Here is a 23287-nt window from a genome sequence, read left to right on the forward strand (position 1 = left end):
AGAAGAATAGAATCAAGCTTGTATTGGTAGAATGAACAACGCGAGGTCTTGGGGAGGGTGAAAAACTTGAGTGTGACAGACAAATGATCAATTCGAGATGGGACGTTGTTCTTTCTAGGCCCACCGTGTTTAGCGCTGCTTTGACCTCGGGGATTTAGTTTACATGGTCGAGGACTTGTCGTTCCTAAAAGTTTTTGCATGTGACATTAATCATCATAAAACTTGAATTTAGTGACGTTTTCTACATCTTATACAATCTAATTGCAGACAACAGTTACCAGATCGTAGACGTTGGCTGAAAGTCAACAGCACATCAGCCACGCCCCAAATGACTTAGACAAGAGCCTTGACAATGCATCATTACAATCACGAATCCCTCAAAACAACCGCTTTCAACACGCCAATGAATAATGTACCTAGTTATGTAACGTCTTTAAGTTCCATGACCCCTATGGTATGCCTGGTTCCTAAGAAAGAGCCCTGGTTAAGTGCCATGAGCTGCCAGTGTCAGGCACTTCTCTTACTTTGCACTTGGCCACCTTCTTATACACTTCCATCAGGGCAGAAAATCACGCACAGCGCCATGAGGGCAAATTCACCTGAGCCTGGGTCCATAACCTCTCTGTCCCTTGTCCCCCTCGACCTTCTTCTGTCCTCAACCTCCACCATCACGATCGGCCCTGGCTGCCCGTCTTCTGTCTCCCACTCAAGTTCCCAATCAAAGCACTTCCACCTCTTCTATCATGTCTACCAATCAGACCAGCAACCCTTCCCCTTGCTCTTGCGGCGGTTACCACGGTGTGACTGCAGACATGGAGCAGATCATCTCCATTGCCGTGAGCACTCTGGAAGAGAATGATGTTGACCGTGTCCGCATCTCTCTCTCTGGTCATGAGCCTGGTAAGCCAAAACTTTGTCACTATGGATTCACCATACTCATACTATTAGTCAACAACCCCATGACGTTTATTTACGAGATGGACCGCTCCGGTGCCCTCCGCTTCATCTCCAGTCGCCCTGGTGGCCTTCCCGGTAAGTCAATCACTGATTCCTCCTCTCATATCATACTAATAATGATACAGACCACATTCACAACTAGTGCGACAAAATAACTGTCGCGTGAGAAACATGAATCAAACGATGAAGTGAGGATTTCGGGCTGGCAACCGCAGCTGAAGGATCGGGGAGAAGGAAACGATAGTTGAATCCAACCATTCACGCCCCCATCATAGTTATTTCGCTTTGTGACTGTTGCTCGCCTTTCTCCATGTGCATTTCCATGTCCTTGTTTATGCTTGAATGTCCATGTGTGAATTAATGTCACCCAATTCTCATGTTTCATTACTCATTGTTCTGATGGAGGCTCTGGAATTCTATTTGAATGATATCTAGACATGGTGCCAGCAGTCTGTGGTCACCATGGAAAATAACAGCCGATTGCCCCTGTTGTCCGCCACATCTTGTGTCACGGTCGGTTGGAGAATTTATGGGTCCTAGCATCAATTGAAGGACCATCTAAAACCAACCTCGACAAAACATCGGCATACACATGAAGCCTCTGCAACGCCCACTTTTCATTTCTTTCAAAATTGACGATTCTCCAAGATCCACAAAACATCGCCATCTGAATCACGAAGTAAGCCCAAAGCAACTTTTTTTTTAAAGAAACAACTATTTCTAACTTGATTCACGATGCCCAAAACCAACAACGACAACGGTCAGGATCGACGAAGTCGTCGTGATGATCCCTTAGGTCGAGCTCCTGAGCACGCTGGTGCGAGGGAGGACTCTCCTCGACAAGGAATTGAGAGGTTGAACGTGGCGCAACGCGTCAGTCGACCCTCTCAGACACGGTCTTCGACCCCACGAGGAGGGCGTCCTGGTCAGCGAGGCCGCGGCGGTTATCACACTGTGGGTGGAAGAGGCGGGCGAGGCGGTCAATCGTCAAACAGGCCCAGGAGCTCTATGCACTGGAACTAGCCTCAGCCTGAACCAGAGACTGCGTACCAGTACAGTGCAACGGCCTTGATGACTCGTGTGTGTACCGCGGACGGAGTGCCCGCTACCAAGCTTACTCCTACGGGACTTGGTGGTGGCTTCGGCAACAATTGGTACACGGGTACCGCCAACAAAGGTCTCTGGATTCATTCAGACTCTGGAGTTGGACTTGACAAGATGGCCAAGAGGCTCAAAGAAGACAATCCCGAAGCTACCGGCTTCGTTATCACAATGTCGACCATCATCCCCGGCAAGTTTGAGGCTATCGAGCGTGACCATACGCAGAAAGTAGTCATGAACAACGACTTCCGGGACAAGGACAACAAGCCAGTCGACCTTTTCGGCAGAGATATCCAGGCGCCAAATGAGAAGGCCCCAAGTGAGAAGAAGCCAGTTGTCGAAGGAGGGTGCAAGGTGTGCGGTACCAAGTCCCACGCCTTGACTGACTGTGTCGTGAGAGGCTACAAGGGACATGTGAACGGCTGTCCCATCTGTGACGACCAGAGACATGCCGTGGACTCTTGTGAGGAGTTCAAGGCAATGAGCTTACAAGAGAAGGTCAAGCTCCTCGTTCAACAGCGAGCTAACAGGCCTCCTCTCAATACTTCAAAGCCCTGGCACACATACCTGTACGAGTTCTGTACCCCCCAGGAATTCATTCCAGGTGTTGTCAAGGGATTCCCTTGGTCCAAATCATTCTGCACGAAGAAGACGTCTCAGGAGATGCAGAAGATCCAGCGAGAAATCGACGCCGACCCCGAGAAGTACGTGTTTGACGTTGACGCGAAGACCGCGAGTTTCGAGAAAGTCTTCGAGACTTACTGGCAGCCAGTTGGTATGGCTTGGCCCGCGATGCTCGGCCCTCGCATCAAATCTGAGGACGTTGGCAGACGGGTCATCAAGACTGAGCCGGAGGCCTGAATGGTATGTTCTATTGAATTTTTCTGAATCAATTCTAACAGTATACAGTTGAGACACCGATGAATCCCTGCCATAGCGATAGTGGCGATCAATTTCTGTACGCTGGTGAGCGAGAAGGGGCGGTGTTGGGGTTGGTGATACCTGGAAGATATGGGTTGAACAATAGCTGAACCATACATCAATGGAGGGTTGTTGTCTCAGATTACATTGCTAAACTCATTTGACTTATCAGGGCGCTTGTGAATAATGCCTGTGTCGAAAATTGTAGTAAGTGGCGTTGACCTCCAAAAATCGGATGCATCCTGGGCACCTACAAAGCAGAATACAATATGCCTCTCACAGCCTCTGACTGCCACCGTTTCCTGCTACCACTTGTAGCCGTATTTCCAAACAAAGGCCCAAACAATCACATCTCACGGACTGTTGAACCCTTGTCCTTCACCACGTCCATCTACCAAAATTGCCTGTCACCCCAACCCTGGTGATGACTACCGTGTTGTGGCTAAGAGTGGACACATATACGCAAACTCGCGTTTTAAAAAAAGGAAAGGTTTCTTTTAAAAATCCATATGGCCTGTTGGCCCATACTGGGCTCGGACTCTGACCACAGTGGAAGCATCGCCTTCCCAATATCATCTACAGTGCTACTAAGCACACGTGGAAGCCACGCTGATGGTTATGCTTAATTCGACACCACCAATGACAGAACATGTAAGGTCCAGATCGGGCAAACACTTGAACCTTAGTGACTCTTAATGCAAGTAACCGTTGACCACCGCCTCGATGAGTGACCTGGATTCCAAGGATTTGAGTCTCAACCTGGTCGACTACTAATTCTCACGCTTAACCCAGCATACCTGAGCTTAAATACTTGGCTCGGTCCAGGGCCACAGAGACTTATTTGACACCCCCTGTGGAAGGTATGTGTTATGCTTCCAGGCTCTGATGGCAAACAAGACCTCAGGAGCTTACAAGTTTGCTCGGGGTTACAGATATTCTAGTGTTTCAAGGTGAGCTACTGTCACGCAAATCACCAACAGAGGTAGTATTAGAGACAAGGTAAAGAGAGCTTGATTGAGGTGCCGTTTGTTCTATTCGAAAGCAGCTTGACCACCGTCGGTACCACCCACAACGGACAAGGTGTCAGAACCCGGGCGGCGAATGGTGAAATAAGGCTCTAAGCCGAGTTGGAGGCGTATGCGACCATTGGGTCGATGGTAGGCGCTTGGACATGCGGCCCATCCACCATCATGCCCTTCTGCTCTCGCCAGTTCTTGTAGAAGTGGCAGATGCCACCAGCCATGTTCTTGGCCTCTGGTTCGATCTTCCAAGGCCAGCAACGCTCATAAGGGTCCTCGAACTTGAACCCGGCGACTAGAAAGCTGTCAGATTCCATTATACTTCAAGATTTCTAAACTTACGGTACTTTTCCCAGGCATATTCATCGACCGAGTGGTCGAAGAACACCAACGAGATCGACCGGTAGCCCTTCTGGGTGAGAGCACCGCACATCCATTCCTCGGCCTCTCTGAAGAACTTTTCCCAACTCGGCCCATCCCAGATCCTATGATACTGGAGAAACGCCCTGAGATAGGCGCGGCGAGCAACCGTATCCAAGGGGTTGACCCCTCCTGCCTTGGGGCGCCGGTTCGATGTTTGATTCATGTTCTGTGAGCGTATTAGTGAAAATGGAACCCGTGGCAGATCTTTGTCGAACTTACGCGTGAGTGAAAATGAAGTTGGTGCGTGAGGAGAGGAAGATAAAGAGAGGCAAGATACAGTAGTAAAGTGACAGAGTTCGGTTGGGTGGAGCGGCGTGCACTGGCAGAAACGTCTGATATGAGACTTTGGTTTGGCGGACCGTGACTCAGGGACAACCGGTGAGCTGTGGAACAAGCACCAGAAGATGAGCCCCACTGAGGTCAACTCGCGCTCTACAGTTCTGAATACCTAGACTTTTCTCTTTCTACACATCACACCCCCCGCAGCAGATTCCTTCACAAGCTTTCCACCATGGCCAAGATCACCGTCACTCTCGACTCCGCGGATATCGACCCGCTTGATACTGGCGCTCGCCGACAGTACATGAATGTTTTCTTCGCGAGCACTCCGATCTCGATCAGTGTCATCCAGGAAGCCTACACCAAGGCAATCGAGCTCCAGAGCAAGCATCTTGCGGAGCGGGGGCTCCGTGAAGTCAGCACGGTCTACTTTGAGTACTGTGTTGATATGACTCAATGGAACCTCATCAGTAAGTATCACTGACACCGTCTATACCTTGCTTCGTACTGATTATCACAGCGAACCTTCTCATGATCACCATGAACAATCCTTGGCCATGGACCGTCTCGATCGATGAGAGAGTCCTTTCACAGGGCGCCTCCCCTATTTTCAGGGACTGGTGCCAGTCTCGAGGACTTGATGGAGAGACTCAAGAGAGCATCAGCAATGGCCAACCCCAGGTCACTCCCCGGTCGCAACAAGCTTTCGTCCCTCAAACATTTGCTGAGGCTCAGCAGATGGCCCTCGAAGCACGCGAAAGAGCCAACAGGGTCGAACTTGAGGCCTTGCGTTTTGAGCGCATCGTCAGACATTGGCCTGTCGACTCATTGCCCCGCGACACCCACAGTGACCAGCTTCAGACTTCTGGTGCACCAGCCTCGTCATCTGGTGACCATATTCGCGCGGATAGCCCTCGTGAGCTCCAAGACGCCGCCGCTGATCTGCTCCCTCCTCTCGACCCAGGTGCAAGTCGTGCTGTCCTCTTGTCTGATGAGATGATGCTCCAGGATACGGAGGTTTGCAGAGCAATCCTTCGCAGACTGTAGAGGCGTGATGATCCGTACATGATGAACCTGTGGATCTTCACTGCTGGATCTCTTCTCACCAGCCCATGCATGGATTCTTTTTGTTTTGTGGTTACATCTTTCATCGGTCACTTAAAAGCTCAATCCCGACAATGTCGGAATCTAGAAAAAGCCATTAAAGCAATGCCCATAATGTCGCTCCACTTGCGCGTCATTCTTATTTGTCTTTTGTGAGTTGTCTTTCAAGTCTTGTTGTGATTGTGAACTAACATATACAATCCAGGCACTACTTTCTCTCCCTGCTGTTCGATTCCGCGACCGACACCTACTAGACGTCGAAATGCCCAAGGCCACACCGAATACGATTTTACGATCCGCGCATACATAGAAAGGGTTCTTATCTTTGCCTGGGTGGCCAAGACCGGTGTTGTGTCTGCTGCAGGAACACCTAACTTGACACTCGAACTTTGGAGAGGGACTTGCGAATGGATTAAAACGACAAGGCAGTTTGATTTTAGACTACAATAATTGAATCCTTCAAACATGATTAAATATCTAAATGTCGTGACATGTGTGGGTAGCCAAACCGCTGCCTGAAGTTGGCTTTGTAGTTCGGACCAAGTTCTCCGCTCATTCACTCTCGGCCACGTCTCAACTACAAGAAGCATATGGATCACAAGTCACACATTAAAGAATGTTCTATTTACAGTTGAACAGCCAAAAGGCACAACCTGTATCCAGACTTTTACTTTGTGCAGTATGGCTTTCCCCTTCAATTGACATTCAATTGCCGTTAAGCTCAATTCTCATCTGGTAGCTGTTTTCTGACCAGGTCCAGATCATCCCAGTCCACGATCTCACTTGATCATTCCGCCTTCAACTAAACCGCCATTTCCTGCGGTCCCATAGCCCAGATAACCACTTCCTGGATAGTTCTCTCATCTGTGGTACTAGACACCCAGATCTCCCGCGCAGCCTCAGCTCGCCTGTCACAGTGACGGTTTCCATGGCAAACCCGAGTACCATGGCGTAGGAAGAGATTCAGGTAGCCCGATTTTGATGTTTGGTAAGAAAAAGAAGAAAGCTAGACAAGCAGAGAAGAGAATGAAGAGTTTGAAAGAGGTAGAAGGCGGTGAGTGCTGATTAAACTCTCTTCACTCTCAGGGACTAGCCTGTGTTACCTATCTCGCCCGACAACAGTTCCAAGTCAGCGATCTACCTTACTTATATACTTCTTTTGGATGGGACGGAAGAGGCGAAGAGACTTTAGGTTGGAGGGTAATGTATCTGTTGGCTTCTGACGAACTACGGACTACACAGAATATTATGATTTCAGCATGGCCCTTAATCTCTACTTGACGGCCCCTAAAATCATCCAGCATCTATCGGTCCTAAGACTTGGCGATCCCCCGGTCGCTGGCTGAGGCCAACTTCCACGATCAGTTGGTATCATTGCAGTTACTAGGAACAGACAAATGTTTGACTCGCCTTACCCCGTGGCCCTGGTAACTCATATATTTAGAAGTATTTATCACTACTCAAATACTAACAATAGACTCCCCCATGGCATCTACACCTATGCGCTGGATCTGGAGAATCAGCTTCCAGAACTTTGATGCTTCTCTCCTGTCATCCAGATCTTGCTTCAGGCTCGCCAGTAGCTCACGCAATTCTTGGACTCTCTCATCCCAATTCATATTGGGCAGGCTCTCCAACTGCCGTTTACAGTGGGTCATAGTCTCGATAATTTCGGTCAACTCGTCGTCGATCTCTACAAGGGAGTCGAGGAACCTCTTGCGAGCCTCGAGCTCATTGACCGTGTTTCCGAAGTTGTCACGGATAAAACCTACTCGGGACATGACATATTCCATGTTTGTCTTGAGGGACTCGCCAGAACCGACGGTTTTGTAACCTGTACCACCACCCTCGGTGGCATTGAAGCCGTGCTGATACACAAGGGAGCCCGCCAGTGTCATGATCAACTGTTCCGCCATTGGCAGTTGATCAGTTTGCCAAGTGCGAAGCACCACTTTAACAGCGAGCTCAACAGGCACATGCTGCCTCCTGAAGATAGAGATTGTAAGCCCTAGTGGCTTATTGATGCCTTTTACACTAGTTTGTGTGTAACGATGAGTCCTGTCGCCCAGGTTATTCGAGCAACCAACGTATAGAGGGCTCTGTCTCATCCTGACCCGCTCGGTTGGGTCGAGGTCAGGTCGGCACATAGCCCTATATGTCCTCACAAGGGCTTCGATTTCTGCTGCATCTCCATCATCCTTGATGAAGAGTGGCGGGGCCGTGTCTGACATGGTCGAGGGCTTGTAGGCTGCATAGAAGTCAACCCCTCTGACGAGGCGGACGGCAAGTAGATCATCGCGCGATAAGTCGGACTCCGACCTGCGTATGCCTGCCCGAATATCAGCACGGAGTTTGGCATGGACCCTATAGCCTTTGACATATTCCTCCATATCTTCAATAAGCATCTTCATCTCTGCTATATTGAGGAATTCTCCCCTGTGGCCCGTGAACTGGCGATATAAAGCAATCACGTAAACGCCGGGGATCGGGGGGTCTCTGCCCTTGACAGGCGTCTCAAAGCAGGGAAATTCACTGTTGATCAAGGAGCGCCCCTCGCTCTGTTTTGGGTGAGAGTCATAAGCGACTGTGCCCTGGATGATGCTCTTTATGACTTTTGGTGACATGCTGTGCAATAGCTCGCACATAGGCCAACTTGCATCCCGTCTCAGGGACCTGACGGTGTTGACTATGTCGAATTCGTTGTCTTTGAGGACCTGGTTGTTCTCAAGGTCATCTGCCAGCCTTGGAAGCCTCAGATACAACTCGTAGAGAGAGTTACTTCTGGAAACAGCGTCAATCAGCTCCATCTGGGCTTCGTTGCCAGGCATAGGCATCTCCGCAGTCACCCTGGCGGGTTCAGGAAGATTTGGTGCTTCAGACTGTGCTTCAGGTTGCGACATGTTGAAATTTCTCTTTGGTCACAGAGAGTAGAGCAATAATGACTGTTTGCAATTATTGCAAGTTGAAAGAAGGTGGCAGGATGTACGACACGTGACGGAAGTACAACTGACCCACGGTGCACCTTCCCTCAGAGTGCATTCTGATATTACATTACCTAAGGGTTCTAAATGATTGGCCTGCAGTAATGGTGAGATATTCTAAGGTTATGCAAGTTCCTAGAGGCCTGGGTAAGAATTCTAAGACTTGACTATGGACTCAAGAACTGCCAACGTTTCGTTTACATGTCTGATCAACATCTCTTCTTTGCCCTGCCTCAGCATTCCCAGATATCATATACCTTTGTGACCTGTGATTAGTATGTCTGAGAAGTCAGACACGATTCCATTCAAGGCTGACAGGGTACATGTGCTGGAAGAAGCCAAGTGTGTTTGACTAGGAAACCTCACCACTTCTTGAAGATCTCTCAAGACAACACAACAAGTAGCATTGTTCTGCTCTTTTGACACAAAACACAAAACCCAGGCTGAGGTCCACACCAAGAATGGCTCTCGCGACAGACATACACAGGGACGGAAGAGAAATAGACGGAATCTATGTGCGTAAATGTGGGAAACGTTTATAAGCAGCACTCAGTTGTGAATGTGCGGTATTGAATTAGGTTTGTCCTCCATTCCTTTCCTTGCTGCTATGGACCGAAAAGAAACCCATTAATCATTTCTACCATCGTTCAAAGACGAGAGCTGGTCTGTAAAACTAGTTTCCGGTATTCTCTGTATCATCATTAGCATGTCGTCAAAAGGACACTGTTGATTTACTCACCATTGACGTTGTCAAGGGGTTCGAAGGTACGATAGAAACCTCCGCGGTAAATCACGATCATCAGAACATCATCGTCGACGCCTTTGGAACTAGGTAAGCATTTGTACCTATATCCGGAACTTGGAACTTACCAGGCCGAGGGTCGGGCATAAAACCAATGGCATAGTCAGTGCCAGTCTCGTCCATTTGTCGCAAGGCAGACTGGTACATGGATTCCCAACCCTGGAAGTCCTGGAGGGTTCTACCGACATGGCTGTTGTCACTGGAAGACATGGTAGCAAATCTGGATGATTTGACGGTGGCGTGGGATTGGTATGGGTGTTGGAAAAGGCGAAGAAAGGAAAAGAGACAGTAGACGCGACCTTTGCTGAGGATGGCCAAGTTAAAGTTGAGAAGTGTGAGAGAGACCCACATGTGAGGAGAGCTCATTCAAGCTCTTAGCCTCAGGCTCGAGTTGCGCACTGCCATTGTTTGCTGCAGTGAATCAGTGAATGTGAAGGGGGCCTCATGCCAGTGACACAGCCGAGCCCTCCACAGAACTTCGTCAATTTACATTTTTCAAAGCAGCTCAACTCAACTCAAACTTCTCTTCTACTTCTTTGTCTTTCCAATACCACATCCACCATGCCTTGCAGTAGACGGCAGAACCATCGCGATCGACGCCCTGACTATCAGCGTCACCGCCCACAGCGTCAGGACAACGTCAGAGAGACTGAGAACCAGGGCAGTGTCGCCATCTCGGATCATGTGAGTTGTCCCCAGCTTCCCCAAACCGTATCTGGGCATCAAACTAATAAGAGGACGCATCTGCAGGCCTCGCACGGGTGTGAACTCCGAGAGTACACCACCGACCAGGGGCCGATTTTGGAGTTGGCCAACCTTAACCCAAATATGTCGCAGAACCGGTTCTATTCTCCAACTCCTAGAGGCGGAGTTTGGGGAGTAAGCGAAGAGGAAGCGGATATCCTGTTCCATTTTCGGCAGATGAAGATGCGCCGTCCAGGAAGGGAGATCATTCATCAGTTCCCCTACCGAGACGACGAGGCGGTTTCGAAAGCCAAGCAAGATGGCTGTCCTGTTCGCGTCACAGCAAACAATGGCCGACGTCCCGAAGATGACGTGGATCGTGGGCTTGCCAGAGACATGGTGGAACACAGAGCTTCACCTCCTGAGGAACACGCCATCAGAATGGGGAGATCTTCACGACCAGTGACCCAGCGTCCGGCGTTCAGCGCTCCTCAGGCTGGCCAGCCTCCTCATCGACAGCAACGTTTGCAGCCTCACACTCCTCTGCGCCAGGTCAAAAAGGAGGAACCGGAGTAGAGAAGCTACAACACTCTTCCTTTGCGCCACTGTTACAGTAAGTCCAATAATAGCCTACCTTTCTGCAGCAATTATCTGACACAAACAGAGATGCCTGTCGTGATTGACGGGGTGCCAGCCATAGGAACATCACTGCTGCAGGTTCATCGATCAAATGTGGTTTTAGATTAGGGCAAGGGATTGAGTGAGCTTGTGTGGAATAGTTATCCTAAACCTCGCCCAAATTCATCATAAATGTACTCTGAGGCATCCATCTTCTTCTGTCTGATCTACTGTACATGCTTCTTCACCTCCCGATCAACCCCAAGCCACAGCATATCCGGCCGACTGTAGTGCCCGCAGACATCCACAAAGCTCTTGCACCGTAGAATCTCATCCAAATCAAGTGTGGCATACAGGATCCCCTCCTCACATTCGGGTACGTCCTCGGTTAGAATCCTCCCATCAGGTCCAAATATCGCAGAGCTGCCTCCCCCAGGGATATTCATGACAGCTCCATTCTCTGTGTTCATGAGACTGATTCCTTGTTCGCTGATGACCGACGTCGCATGAAGGACAAAGGCTTGTGATTCGATCGCGTATGTTTGAGATAATGAGCGGGCGCCTGTTTGTCAGTCACATTCTGAACGAGGAATGAGCGCATACCTTCTCTCGACATGGACCACAATTCCTCGCCCTTGTGCGGATGCAGTGGCGGCCATGCAGCGACGTGTATCTGCTCGCGGTGGGTGTACAGGTAATACTTGAGCAGGGGCTGAATATGTTCCCAGCAAGAGAGCGCCCCGACACGGCCGACCTTTGTATCGACAACACTCGTGAGGGCATCACCAGAAGCATCACCAAAGATTGTTCTCTCCATGTGGGTAGCTTTAATCTTCCGCCGAAGTGCAAGCAGCTTTCCGTCAGAGTTGATGATGGCTTGTGAGATGTACAGAGTATTGTGAAAGTTTTCCGAAAACCCAAGGACGACGGTGATATCGTTGTCGGCTGCGCATTGCTGGATTCTTGCCATCTCTGGGCCATCGGCACGCATGCAGTTCTTTATGTACCGGCTTGTGAGGTGTGTATCAACTGGTCGCGCCCTTTGACGTTAGTTGCGTCTAAACTCAAGGATGCCTACTTACCAGATCCAAGCAGGATATCCTGTGACCCAACACTCGGGAAATGCCAGCAGCTGAGCACCTCCTCTGGCTGCTTCACCGATCAAAGCACAGGTTTTGTCGACTGAACCCTGCAAGTCAAGCCATTTGGGCTCAGCTTGGGTGACTGCGACTCTGACGGTGGCCTCGGGGGTGGTTGCAAGCTTTGCCATTGTGTACAAGAGTCAATCAGATTGATTTGAAGTTGACTGATGCGAATGAATCTGGCTTGACAAGCTTATAAGACAAGACATGGCATCAAGCTACCAATCAGTTGCGTATCATCGGCGGAATCTCGACATCCGCCGCTAATCACTTATCGGCTTCCCCGCAAAGTTTATCCCCCGCGATCCATGTTATCAGCGGCGGCACTTTCGCATCCGCCGCTAACGAGTGGAGCTGTACGATAACCAGATACTGATGCCAAACACTCGGGAGTGTTCCGGACTGTAGAGATCAGACATAAATATGGCCATCACCATGTCCATATCCGGCAATCATCACTCACACAATGGCTTTCGGCGTTCTCGAAAGTAATGCTCCCGAGCAACCTGCTGGGACTGTCTTCCTCGAAGACTCCCAAGATGGCATGCACACGATCTTGGTGCCTGCACCCTCCAATTCTCCTCATGACCCTCTCAACATGTCCAAAATCCGAAAGGAGCTTTACTTCTTGACCCTCCTCTTTGGTGCCTGCGCAACTGGCGCAGTAGGCCCTGTTCTCGTCCCAGCTTTCGGCATCGTGTCGCAGACCTTCCAAACCCCCCTCTCCAAGGTGGCCCTCCTCAACGGATCGCTGGTCCTTGGCATGGGTGTCAGCTGCTTCTTTTTGGCAGTCGTCTCAGATCTGTGGGGCCGCAGGATCATCTTCGTCGTGACCTCGATCTTGCTGGTAGTCACCCACATCTGGGCAGCTGTTTCTCAAGGATACGAGTCACTCTTGGCAGCCCGTGTGTTCCAGGGAGTCGCCATGGCGCCATTCTTTTCCCTGGCTGGCACCTCCTCCGTGAACGACGTCTTCTTTCTTCATCAGAGAGGCAGACGGGTCGGTCTGTGGAACTTTGCCATCATCGTCTCTGTCAACATCGCCCCGGTCATCAGCGGGTATCTCATCGTCGACATGGGCTGGCGCTGGGCCTTTTGGTTCCTTGCTGTCGCCTTCGCTGTCGGATTGGCCATGGTGGTCTTTTTCCTCCCCGAGACTAAATGGCACAGGGACGAGATCACATCGAGTGTTGTTGGAGAAGAAAAGACCGATGAGAAGGCTGTAAGGGCTGAGGAAACCCCGGTCGAGATTGCACCACTGTGGAGGAAGATATGTGGAGTCCAACATCTCCAGTTCGCCAGCGCCAAAGAACTGCTGCCTAGCCTTGCCAGGTCCATTCTCATGCTTCGACATCCTGCCGTCGTATGGGGGTGCATCATGTGGTCAATGACCTTTACCTGGGTCATTGTTCTTGGTGCTGTCGCTGACCAAATCTTTGGCGCTCCGCCATACAGCCTCGACGCGACCCAGGTCGGACTTGTCATCGGCATCGCTCCTCTTGTTGGGTCTGCCCTGGGAACACTGATCTCTGGCTGGATGTCTGATCTCGCCGCTCACTACATGTCCGCGTTCAACGGGGGTCTGTACGAGCCCGAGTTCCGACTCGTCGTCATTATTCCTTCTGCAATCACCATCGCTATCGGAGCTTTTGGCCTTGGCGATGCAATCGAGCATGCCAAATCCACAATGGTTTGCTGCGTCCATCTGGCCCTGATCAACTTTGGTGTTGGCGCAGGCTGTACCGGTATCGTCACGTACACCAATGATGTGTGTATGGATCGTGCAGGAAGCGCTTTTGGTCTGGCAATGGTATGTCTTCATCTACTTCAAGATCAGCACTAACTTTCACAGCTTATCAAGAGTTCTTTTGCATTCGGCCTCACCTTTATGCTCAACGATTACTACGCCACCAAAGGCCCCATGGTCTTTTTCAGTACCTGGGGAGCCTTGACACTGGGTATCTGTCTGACCACTGTTCCGCTGTATGTGTTTGGAAAGAGGATTCGAAGCTGGATGGGCCGGTGGTGAGACAGCTTGGGATCTCTGGAGTGATGAAAGACTTGGGCGACTTGGGGTATCTCATTGTACTTTTGACCAGATTTGGGTAATTTGTTGTTCCCTCCGGGGGCTCCTAGCGGAGGGCTCTTTCTCGCTGCGCTCGTGTGAAATAGTCGTGGGTGATTGTCTCAAATGTATTGCTCTAGTCGCTTTCGTGAAACACCCATTCCCCTGTAGGCGTCGAGAGGTCGATGGTATCCAAATTCAGAGGCTCTTCAAGATTGGCAAACAACATCCCCCAATCGAGATCATTGGTGTCGGCTGGAGTCTCATGTGTCGGCGCAAGAGGAACGCTGTGTCTCATGGGCAACGCCGAAACAACGTTCCACCTGTTGGCCAGCTCTCTGAGAAGAAGCAGACCTCGCCTTGCCCTTGTCCATCTTTTCATCCTGTCCAATGCATCAACACAGATTCGGAAGCGGTGTACCGATTGGCCGCGAATGGCAGAGTTGGTTGATGTCGCATTCAGCAGTAGGCTCACAGCAGCTGTAAGAATGCAGTGTATCGCAAAGAACGGGGCATCCTCAATCCTGGCCTCTTTTTCGTATTGTCGGATCAATCTGACGAGGGCATGCGCGGAGGTCATATTTGTTCGGACGGATAATTGGTGGGCAGTACTCTCTTTCGGTTCCCTGAGATATGGCCGATGGATCAGAAGCAGCGACATGTTGTAGACCATATGGAGGAGGATGACTTGGGGGTTCATGTTGTTCTTTCGAAGTTCAAGATCGCGGCCCATCTGGCGGAAGAAGTTCATATGATGATCTCTGGCTTCCGAGAGAAGTTGATGTCGTTCGAAATGTTCCAGCTCTCCAAACTCAAAGGAGTATCTGCATAGTTAGCACAGTTGCTCCACTTGTCTGAGAGTCCTCACATTTTATCCATGTATCGGTCGTGAATGAACCACATCTGGCAGTGAGCGTCAAAGACTGTGTCGTCTGTCGTGGGGTTGCTGCATGCTTTGAGATACGGTGTGGCTCGAACTCTCCGCCATGGGATCATGCAATTGCGTCCAAGCATCGAGGTGGAGATTCTGGATCTGTAAGCACAGTTCTTCGCTGCCTGCGTCGACCTACCTGTCCATCAAAAAAGCTGACCAAAACGTCTGTACACGTACGCTCTTGTCAATGTCTGAAGGCGGCCCGACCTGCATGACATTCTCGAGAGAGCTCACGTGCAGCCCAAGGTGAACTACAAGACTCGCCGCCATGGCTGAGACGTTAGCTTGTGTCAGCGCAGATGACGGATACATACAGTTATATAGCCACGCATTGTTCTCATTCTCCAGGGCCAGCTCCCTCCAAGTCAATATCGCCAGAGCCTGTATCGTCACGACGTTGGGAATTGTACGGCAGCACCTCATCACGATAGCCTCAGCTTGGTCCGCATACGTCTGCCCCTGTGAATTGGTGAAAAGACTCGCTGCTGCCAGGACTGATGCCTGCAACAGCTCACCATCAAGAGTCTCTGGCGCTCTGAGAGTCTCAATCGCTTGAGGAGACACAAAATGATGGACCGAATTGATGTGTTGTCGGAACAGGTCGAGTAGCACTTGAACACTCTCTTGTGCCTCATGGCTGGTGGACTGTGTCTCAATATGGCCACTAACGGGGAAGCAGAAGCTACCAGATGGACCAACAAAGGACGTCTCTCCACCATGGATGTTCATCCGCCACATCATGGAGCTTACATCATTGATGGCAGAGCTCTGGCTGTCGTCTACGGTGTGCGCAGGACCCTCATCTTCTAGACTGCTCGATGCAAAGTCTGGAAGATTGGCATACCCGCATGCAGCCTCAAGTTTTCGCACGTAGTCTTTGAGGGCAAGGACTTGATCTTCAAGGTTCGATACAAGCTCCGAGTCTCGTTGTTTCCTGCCAAGTTAGCGTGCGAATCACGACTGGATCAATGACCTACCTCTTTCTTTCAAGCACATAAGCGCATTCAATGTTGTTCTTGACACAAGACGAGCACGGAGAGTTTCCATCACACTGCACGGTTAGCGCTATAATAAACGAGGTGACGATGACTGACCTTTCGCTTCCTTCTCCGACACGTCTCACAGGCTTTGGCGACTCGGGGCTTGGATTCGGCATTGGGATCTTGGCCTGGATGCTGTCGCGTGAATCCAAATGCGCCATCGCTCTCCCCATCCGTCGTGTGAGAAAATCCCAAGTTTGGGTCCATGAGGTCCATGAGGTCCAAGAATGTTGACGGATCAAGGTGCGATGGAGGGGTCAATTGCATTCAACTGATGACTCAGCCGGGTAGATCCCGAGGCTGCGGAAGCGGGAGATAGCGATTATGAGGGAAGCTGAGATAACGTGAGTCTTCATTGGGATGACTGTCGAATAAGGCTATCGGATAGTGATAGTTGTCGTCTATTGTGATTGTCTAAAAGTACTTCTGAGTTTGGGCAAAATGCATGCCTGCAGCAAAGTGAAACAGTTTGGCCGCAACAACTGTGCGCTCTCTCTTGGAGTACTCAACCAAACGCTCATACAACTCGGACAAAGGAATAATTTCCCGCTGAATGTGCTCTCCATCATCGAGTCTCTGCTCCGGCTCTTCATCATTCTCGCCCAATTGAACCTCCACCATTGCCAGTTGCATGTTGGCGTTTGTCATTCCGGGATCAGCAGCTTGCGCGGGACTGACGCTCAAAACCTTGCAGTCATAGCCAGTCTCCTCCTTGAATTCTCGAACAGCGGCTTCTTCGGCAGTCTCCTCCGCGTCGATGAGTCCAGCGGGCCATTCGATGGTGTAGGCGTCAAGAGGGGGTCGGTATTGAATGACGAGCAGAGTGGAAGCGGGCTTTGATGGATGGAGGAGAATATTTCCCATGGCGACAGCATCGACACCGGATTTTCCCCTTGTTTTTCGTGTTGCAACCTCCCATGTTCGTGCCTTTCCGACTTGGTCGACATACTCAATCTTCTTGAGGGTTATCCACTTTGCCTCATCGACTGGGAGGTCAGAGGTTTTGGTGATGACGGGTTCTTGTGTTTTCTGAGACATGGTGAATGATCGGGTGAGAGAGTGATGAGAGCGCAGCTTGAAGCTCTGGCGGAGAGGGTGACGGAGCATGTGGTTGAGTTGAATGAGAGATTGAGTGAGCGAGGTGAGCGGGGAATGAGTGGCAGTGCGGTACCGTGCGTATACTGTGTGTCGTCACTGCAAGCTCAATCATCACGACATTCAGCTGGCGTCTGGTTCACTGGCGTGTATATGCGTGCTTGATCTACTCATTTTCTGAGTCTATCTCATAGTAAAATGCTAGTTTAATCAGCAAGATACTTTCTTGTGGACTTGTTTCGCAGTCCGCGCTGTGATTTTGAGCTGGTTTAGGGTATTTATAAGAAATGAATCGACGCCGCTAGAAACATGAACCGTCAACAAGTGCTTCACATCTGGATCTCAAGACTTTTAGTGCCTCCTAATATTATTATTAGTGATCTAGGTTTAAGACAATTTACCTAAGTTTAGAATAACTTGCCTAAACTATGAATTCGAGCAAGCCCTGTCCCAACCCGAGCGCAGCGAGAGAGAGCCCTCCGCTAGGAGCCCCCGGAGGGACATCCACCAAGTAGCGGTAGACTGCTACACCCTCTTCCGATCATATCTAACAACTGCCTGACACAGAACCTCCGCTCCAATGGCGCACTCTTTGGGAGACGAGTACTCTTCCGGATTATGACTGACGCCACCTTTGCATGGGATGAAGATCATGGTGGTGGGACAATGCTTGTTCGTGTAGACACTGTCGTGGCCAGCACCGCTAGAGATGTCGACGGCAGCGTCTTTTCCGAGGATAGACTCGGCAGAGTCTCTGACTGCTTGGATGCAATCGGGGTGGAACTTTGTCGCAGTTGAGATTGTGTCGGTCCGCCATTTGAGAGATAGTGGTAGGGCAGGAGTTGATCCGGCCAGTAATCCGTCTACGTCTGTTCCCTGGGCCAGCAGATCAAAGTCGCGGCGCAGTTCCGCTTCAAGCTTTTCGACTGTCTCATCGGATGGAGAGCGGATGTCAAGGGTGAAGGTAACGTGGCCGGGAATGGTGTTGGTGCTCCCGGGAGTGAGGTTTAGAATGCCAGTTGACGCGAGGGCATTGTGCTTTGTTGCCAGTCGGTGGGAGTGAGTGATCAATCTTGCAGCGAGTAAGAGAGCGTCGGCTCGGTCGGAGAATGGGGTTGAGCCAGTGTGGGCATCTGATCTGTTAGCTGTGCCTCTGGTCGCGTTCGTTCACATACCTCGTCCAGTGATGTCGATAGTGAACCACTTGTAGGCCTGAACACCTTGCACGACACCAATCTTCTTTACAGCCCTCTCGAGAATCGGTCCCTGCTCGATGTGAAGTTCGAAATGCGCCCCGATGGGCATGGCCTTGTAGCTTGCAGGCGTGTCGCCGAGATACCCAATTCTCTGCAGCTCAGATTTGACTGTTGCGTTACCGGATACTTCCTTCAAGTCGTGCGCGCGCTCTTGTGAGATCGCTTCAGCCCAGACACCAGAGGCCATCATGCTGATTGGGAATCGTGCGCCCTCCTCACTGGATGGTCAGAATTGCCGACTCTGGGCTGGTGACTTACTTTGTCCAGTTTACTACACCGACAGGATATTCTGTCTCGACGTCGTGGTCTTGAAGAAGCTTGAGCATCTCGATTCCTGCTTGGATGCCGAGGATCCCATCGTATCGACCGCCGGTGGGTTGAGTGTCCAAATGACTGCCAGCCACAGTGGGAGGGCCATCTTTACGGCCAGGTCGAATTGCAAAGATGTTTCCAATTGAATCAATGGTCACTTTACATCCAAGAGACTTTGTGGTCTCGACAAACCAATCGCGCACTGTCTTGTCTGAGTCCGAAAGTGCCAGCCGTGACATTCCGGTGTCGGTCGGGTTGCTACTCTGTTAGCTTCATTTGACAAGGGGCGCGAGACTTACTCTCCCCATCTGAGTCCGGTTCCCCATTTGCAGGTGTCGTGAAGAGTGTCCATCAATCGGGATTGGTCAACCTTGAGTTTCTCCAGGTCTGAGGCCGTCATATCTCGAGTCGAGATGTAGCGGCGGGAGACGTGAGAAAACGGGCGCAGACCGTGTCGAAGCATCGTGCGAGCAGACATTTGGATGACACAGACTTTTGCAGAATAATTCTCGAATAATTCTCGATGAAATGATTTATCCTGATGTTCTCAGAAGGTGGTGAGTGATGTAACGCCTTCTTACAACCAGCCCCGCTTCCTGAATAGGCAATCTGAGGATCGGAGTCAATTGGCAACATCAGATAACTTGGTGAACCCTCTGCATAGTCTCCCTTCCAGCTTGCGCAATTCGTTCAACCCGAAGTCGAAAGTCGGGATCCTGCTCGCTTTCCCGAGCGACGTTCTCACTCCGCACGAGGTCAAACCGTTGCTCAATAACGCGCAGATACTCCACGGTCGCTTCCTGTATCTTTGCCTGAGTAGCCTCTGAAGTGGCCTTGAAACTATCTTTGAGGCTTCCCATGAGCTTGGTGAACAAATCCTGATCGCTCAAAGCTCCTCTGATGATTGCCTTTCGACGAGCATCACTTCCTCGGCCTGGAGGGTTAGCCGCGTCAGTAGACGGTATGTAAACGTACCAGATTCGGCGTTGCACTTGTTGTAGAAGGGTTCCATTGACTTCCCGAAGAGTGAGCTTCGAAGGGCGGAAAGTGACTCGATGCGGAGGATTCTGTTTTGTTAGAGACGCTACTCACCTGCGATCGATGAACCAACTCACCTGAGGTTGTTCTCAAAGTCGTCATTGACTTTCTCGATAGCAGCCAGGAACATACTCTGGCGGCTTTCAAGAGCCCGAGTTAAAGAATCGATGGAATCATGCTCTTCTACTCATGTCAGCAGGCCCAGTCCGTGGTGTACGACTTACCAAGTCTCTCCATAGCCATGTCTGCGAATTCGTCGGCATTCTCAAGCATATTCAACTGCCGTTCCTGTAGGGCACCGCACATTTCCTCCCAGGGCCGTTCAAGATCACTGGCCATCTCGCCCATCGCCTCCTCGTTCCAATTTCGTGATCCGATCGCAGGGGTACAATAGTTCCCAAAGTTCCGACAGAATGCAGAATAAGAACCTATTCGTTAGTGCTGAACCTTGGCCGCATTGCCAACTTACTGTGATGCCACTGAATTTGTTAGCTTGGTCAAACAATATCGCGAGAAACGTACCCCTGCCCAATCTTGGCTTGCACTTTTGGCTGACCGGCTCCATGAAGAAATGTGACGATCTAAAGGTCAGTGCAATCCCAACCAAGTCGAGGCACTCACTATTCCAAACGTATTCCCCAAAGTCTTCGTTGTATCCTCTCGCTAGACGACTAAAAGCACGCGATGTAAAGTCCTACAAGAGTCAGTCGGAACACAACCTTCCCAATCTCATACCTTCCTCAGACGACGCTCAACACTGTCTAGGGTCTGGCAGAGCGCCTCGCGACGTTCTTCACTCGCAGTCCGAGCACCAGATTGGACCCAGAGTTCAATGTCAGCAAGCAACGCAGGGATCTGGTCTTTCATGTATTGGGTGGCGATGCGTCGTTGACTGTTTGCGACAATCGAGATGCAGTGTTTTCGGACTTGCAGGATGCCACTGAGGTCGAGATGTCTTTTGGCTTCTGACTTTCTGGCAGTTCTGTTCTGCCAGTAGATTGTGTTGCTCACGCAAAAGACTCTGGAGGGTGTCACGCGGCCGGCGTAGGTGGTGTTGAGTGAGTCGGTGATGATCTGATTGCGGTTTGTGATCAGATATTGTTTGAGTCTGCAAATGTTAGTCGTTATGCTAGTCGGTCTTGACATTTGCCAACTTACTCAAACTGGTAGTTCTGTTTGCGTGTGCTGAAATTGTTAGCAGTTACCAATGACTGTCGAAAACATACCTTGCTTGCCGTTGATCTTCCCGGCATTCCGCAAGTTCCTGTCTTTCCAGTTCGGATAGATCGCTCGCTTCGTAGTCATCAATATCTGCCTGTAGTTCGTCGATTTCCTTGGTGGTCGCTTCGATATGCTCCAGCAGCTGCTCAATATGCCTTGCCCTTCTACCTGGCCAATCTCGGATTGACTCTTCAGGGTCGATATCCTACAAAGTCAGCGAGTTCACACATGCCTACTGCCACTTACATCAGAACGAGTGCAGACAATGCCGACGTTCGACAGACGAGCACGGTCCGCCAAGTCAAAAACTTGATGAACACCCTCGTCAGTGGCTGCGCGTCCGATGTTGCAGATTGCAAAGATCTCGTTGCACTCCAGGAGGTAGCGTTCAGTGATGTTCCTTCGAGCAGAGTTGAGATCGCGAAGGCCGGGTAGATCAACAAGGATCAAGCCTCGACTGAGGATATGCGCATTCAAAAAGACCCTTTCTTGTTAGTTGGTTCAGTCCCAGGGATGTACTTACTTGATGCTTCGGATGTAGGGCCACGTCGCTGGGGAATCTCTTGATGCCGGTTCAGAAGAGAGCTCCATCAAAACATCGGAGCAAGCTTGCGGCGAGAGACCTGTCCAAGTTCTCAAAGGCGGCCTTGCATCAGATGCCCAGCTAGTCAGTCTTTCGAGTACATCCTCGTATGTCTCACGAATCAGAAATGCCTCATCAGTCAGTCGACCGCGAAACATGGCTCGAAACGTATCCTTGGCCACCTTGGCATTTGCCTCCATGTCTTGACGTTCAGCGGCATCAGTAATCTCATCCTGATGAAGTTCAAACGTGCGATAAACTTGAAGGAGTCTACCGAGTTGATCTCTGAGCTCCTCCGTCGAGAACAGATTGACTCGAATGTCCAGCGTGTCAAGATTGTGATAACGGTACTCTGTCACAACACAGGTGCAAGCTTCTCCATTATTGCTCTGAGATATCAGCGTCGTCCTGAACCTGGGCAGCTACTTACAGTCCTGGCAAGCCCTTTTGTATCAAGGAGTGAATTAAGCAGACTACTTTTGCCTACAATTGTCAGCGGCGTAATCACATCTCATGCTAACTTACCAACACCAGAGTCGCCTACGAATCCAACGGTACGAGTTGCTGGGTACTCAAACGCCGCGAGCTTGCCAGCCTCTTCGTGAAGCTTTCGCATGGTCGACTCGGATCCTTCGTGGACATTTGAGCTTCCCAGCACAGATTGAATGTTGGACATTAGCTGCTTTGCATCTCGGAAAGCTCCTTGGAATTCGGGGGAATGGAATGCATCATCAGGGAGTTCTTCGTCGGCGACATCGTGCTGCTGAACCGCCCCAGTGCTTGAACGCCGTCTTCGGGGAGTACCATTTCTAGAACGTCTTGGTTCGGGCGAGAGAGATGCGTGTCCTTAACATGTTAGCGGAATCTCGATGAGCAGTTGAGAGTACCATTTGTGTCGGAAAGACGAATGTTGTGGATGGCAGATGCAAGCCCATGAGACTCTTCCCTGGTCCCGCCAGGAGGGGTAAGAGAGACAGAAGGAGTGCGGTGCCTGTTGGAAGGTGGACTGGAGATACTTTCCGTGATACCCTCAGTTGAGGGAAGTGGCGTGTCGGCGTCAATTGAGGACATATTGTATTCAGATTTGAGCGATAAATGAGATAATTGTTGTACAGATTGATTGAGTCATTCCTGTCTGCGGTTTTATAAGTGTCTGAGACCCATGAAGCTGTTGGTTCACCCTTGTCCACGCCGGCGGTTAGATGCGACCACCTTCGACCTCGTCCAATCAAGCCTTTCATTTTGTTCTATTTCTATCAGCTGAGTTTGCTGCAGGCTTTAAGCAGATCGAAGCAGTCCCTCCGGGGGCTCCTGGCGGAGGGCCTTTCCTCGCTGCGCTCGTGAACTTTTGGTCAGGACAAGGCGCCTGAGGGTCATGATCATGAGTCAACCAAATGAGAATGCACGCCAATGTCAGAGTAAAACAGTCTCATGATGAGTTTATGTAAGTTACCATAATAAGACTAACTATACTAATCTTAGGGAGCATGAAATAAAAAAGCGTGGTCATCGCAAGCTCACATCCCTTTCTTGGGTATGACAGGTCCGTCGAGCCGGTGTCGATGAGGTTACTATATCACTAGCTATGTCGCAATCGATGGATGGTTCACAATTCTTGAGCTGGTGAGCCTAGAGACTTCTCCGTGCCATCGGAAGTCTGTTATGTTCCGCATGTTTGACAGGTTGAGGCTTTTAGAACAGCTTAGTTTGAT

General features: G+C 50.5%; 13 protein-coding genes across 13 annotated transcripts; 5 read left to right on the plus strand and 8 right to left on the minus strand.

Annotated features, from left to right (window-relative positions):
• Positions 1–743: 743 nt before the first annotated feature.
• FPRO_10349 (uncharacterized protein) lies at positions 744–1099 on the plus strand (the record flags this gene model as incomplete). The annotated part of the gene is made up of 3 exons (XM_031231304.1): positions 744–900; positions 949–1032; positions 1083–1099. 3 exons carry the CDS (start codon positions 744–746, stop codon positions 1097–1099), a joined length of 258 nt encoding a protein of 85 aa, XP_031081354.1.
• Positions 1100–1692: 593 nt separating this feature from the next.
• Positions 1693–2919, plus strand: FPRO_10350 (uncharacterized protein; the record flags this gene model as incomplete). Its single annotated transcript, XM_031231305.1, has 2 exons — positions 1693–1911; positions 1981–2919. The coding sequence occupies 2 exons, from the start codon at positions 1693–1695 to the stop codon at positions 2917–2919; spliced, it is 1158 nt and encodes a 385-aa protein (XP_031081355.1).
• A 1177-nt stretch (positions 2920–4096) lies between these two features.
• On the minus strand, positions 4097–4584 carry FPRO_10351 (uncharacterized protein; the record flags this gene model as incomplete). Its single annotated transcript, XM_031231307.1, has 2 exons — positions 4097–4293; positions 4341–4584. 2 exons carry the CDS (start codon positions 4582–4584, stop codon positions 4097–4099), a joined length of 441 nt encoding a protein of 146 aa, XP_031081356.1.
• A 348-nt stretch (positions 4585–4932) lies between these two features.
• Positions 4933–5747, plus strand: FPRO_10352 (uncharacterized protein; the record flags this gene model as incomplete). The annotated part of the gene is made up of 2 exons (XM_031231308.1): positions 4933–5170; positions 5221–5747. 2 exons carry the CDS (start codon positions 4933–4935, stop codon positions 5745–5747), a joined length of 765 nt encoding a protein of 254 aa, XP_031081357.1.
• Positions 5748–7264: 1517 nt separating this feature from the next.
• On the minus strand, positions 7265–8704 carry FPRO_10353 (uncharacterized protein; the record flags this gene model as incomplete). The annotated part of the gene is made up of 1 exon (XM_031231309.1): positions 7265–8704. The coding sequence occupies one exon, from the start codon at positions 8702–8704 to the stop codon at positions 7265–7267; it is 1440 nt and encodes a 479-aa protein (XP_031081358.1).
• Positions 8705–9458: 754 nt separating this feature from the next.
• Positions 9459–9797, minus strand: FPRO_10354 (uncharacterized protein; the record flags this gene model as incomplete). The annotated part of the gene is made up of 3 exons (XM_031231310.1): positions 9459–9475; positions 9525–9605; positions 9656–9797. The coding sequence occupies 3 exons, from the start codon at positions 9795–9797 to the stop codon at positions 9459–9461; spliced, it is 240 nt and encodes a 79-aa protein (XP_031081359.1).
• A 351-nt stretch (positions 9798–10148) lies between these two features.
• On the plus strand, positions 10149–10847 carry FPRO_10355 (uncharacterized protein; the record flags this gene model as incomplete). Its single annotated transcript, XM_031231311.1, has 2 exons — positions 10149–10271; positions 10338–10847. The coding sequence occupies 2 exons, from the start codon at positions 10149–10151 to the stop codon at positions 10845–10847; spliced, it is 633 nt and encodes a 210-aa protein (XP_031081360.1).
• Positions 10848–11116: 269 nt separating this feature from the next.
• On the minus strand, positions 11117–12159 carry FPRO_10356 (uncharacterized protein; the record flags this gene model as incomplete). Its single annotated transcript, XM_031231312.1, has 3 exons — positions 11117–11451; positions 11493–11929; positions 11972–12159. The coding sequence occupies 3 exons, from the start codon at positions 12157–12159 to the stop codon at positions 11117–11119; spliced, it is 960 nt and encodes a 319-aa protein (XP_031081361.1).
• A 338-nt stretch (positions 12160–12497) lies between these two features.
• Positions 12498–14060, plus strand: FPRO_10357 (uncharacterized protein; the record flags this gene model as incomplete). Its single annotated transcript, XM_031231313.1, has 2 exons — positions 12498–13841; positions 13884–14060. 2 exons carry the CDS (start codon positions 12498–12500, stop codon positions 14058–14060), a joined length of 1521 nt encoding a protein of 506 aa, XP_031081362.1.
• A 172-nt stretch (positions 14061–14232) lies between these two features.
• Positions 14233–16286, minus strand: FPRO_10358 (uncharacterized protein; the record flags this gene model as incomplete). The annotated part of the gene is made up of 6 exons (XM_031231314.1): positions 14233–14920; positions 14965–15123; positions 15167–15302; positions 15345–15964; positions 16008–16081; positions 16125–16286. The coding sequence occupies 6 exons, from the start codon at positions 16284–16286 to the stop codon at positions 14233–14235; spliced, it is 1839 nt and encodes a 612-aa protein (XP_031081363.1).
• Positions 16287–16484: 198 nt separating this feature from the next.
• FPRO_10359 (uncharacterized protein) lies at positions 16485–17108 on the minus strand (the record flags this gene model as incomplete). The annotated part of the gene is made up of 1 exon (XM_031231315.1): positions 16485–17108. One exon carries the CDS (start codon positions 17106–17108, stop codon positions 16485–16487), a length of 624 nt encoding a protein of 207 aa, XP_031081364.1.
• Positions 17109–17690: 582 nt separating this feature from the next.
• FPRO_10360 (uncharacterized protein) lies at positions 17691–19211 on the minus strand (the record flags this gene model as incomplete). Its single annotated transcript, XM_031231316.1, has 4 exons — positions 17691–18298; positions 18341–18639; positions 18680–18991; positions 19033–19211. The coding sequence occupies 4 exons, from the start codon at positions 19209–19211 to the stop codon at positions 17691–17693; spliced, it is 1398 nt and encodes a 465-aa protein (XP_031081365.1).
• Positions 19212–19368: 157 nt separating this feature from the next.
• FPRO_10361 (uncharacterized protein) lies at positions 19369–22646 on the minus strand (the record flags this gene model as incomplete). Its single annotated transcript, XM_031231318.1, has 15 exons — positions 19369–19667; positions 19709–19800; positions 19849–19954; positions 19996–20199; positions 20241–20250; positions 20294–20352; positions 20393–20465; positions 20507–20879; positions 20930–20956; positions 20998–21197; positions 21239–21476; positions 21516–21964; positions 22006–22058; positions 22101–22421; positions 22463–22646. 15 exons carry the CDS (start codon positions 22644–22646, stop codon positions 19369–19371), a joined length of 2688 nt encoding a protein of 895 aa, XP_031081366.1.
• Between the last annotated feature and the right edge of the window lie 641 nt (positions 22647–23287).

Source organism: Fusarium proliferatum (genome assembly GCF_900067095.1).
Source record: "Fusarium proliferatum ET1 genome assembly, contig: FPRO_scaffold005, whole genome shotgun sequence".
In the NCBI taxonomy this organism is placed as follows: domain Eukaryota; kingdom Fungi; phylum Ascomycota; class Sordariomycetes; order Hypocreales; family Nectriaceae; genus Fusarium; species Fusarium proliferatum.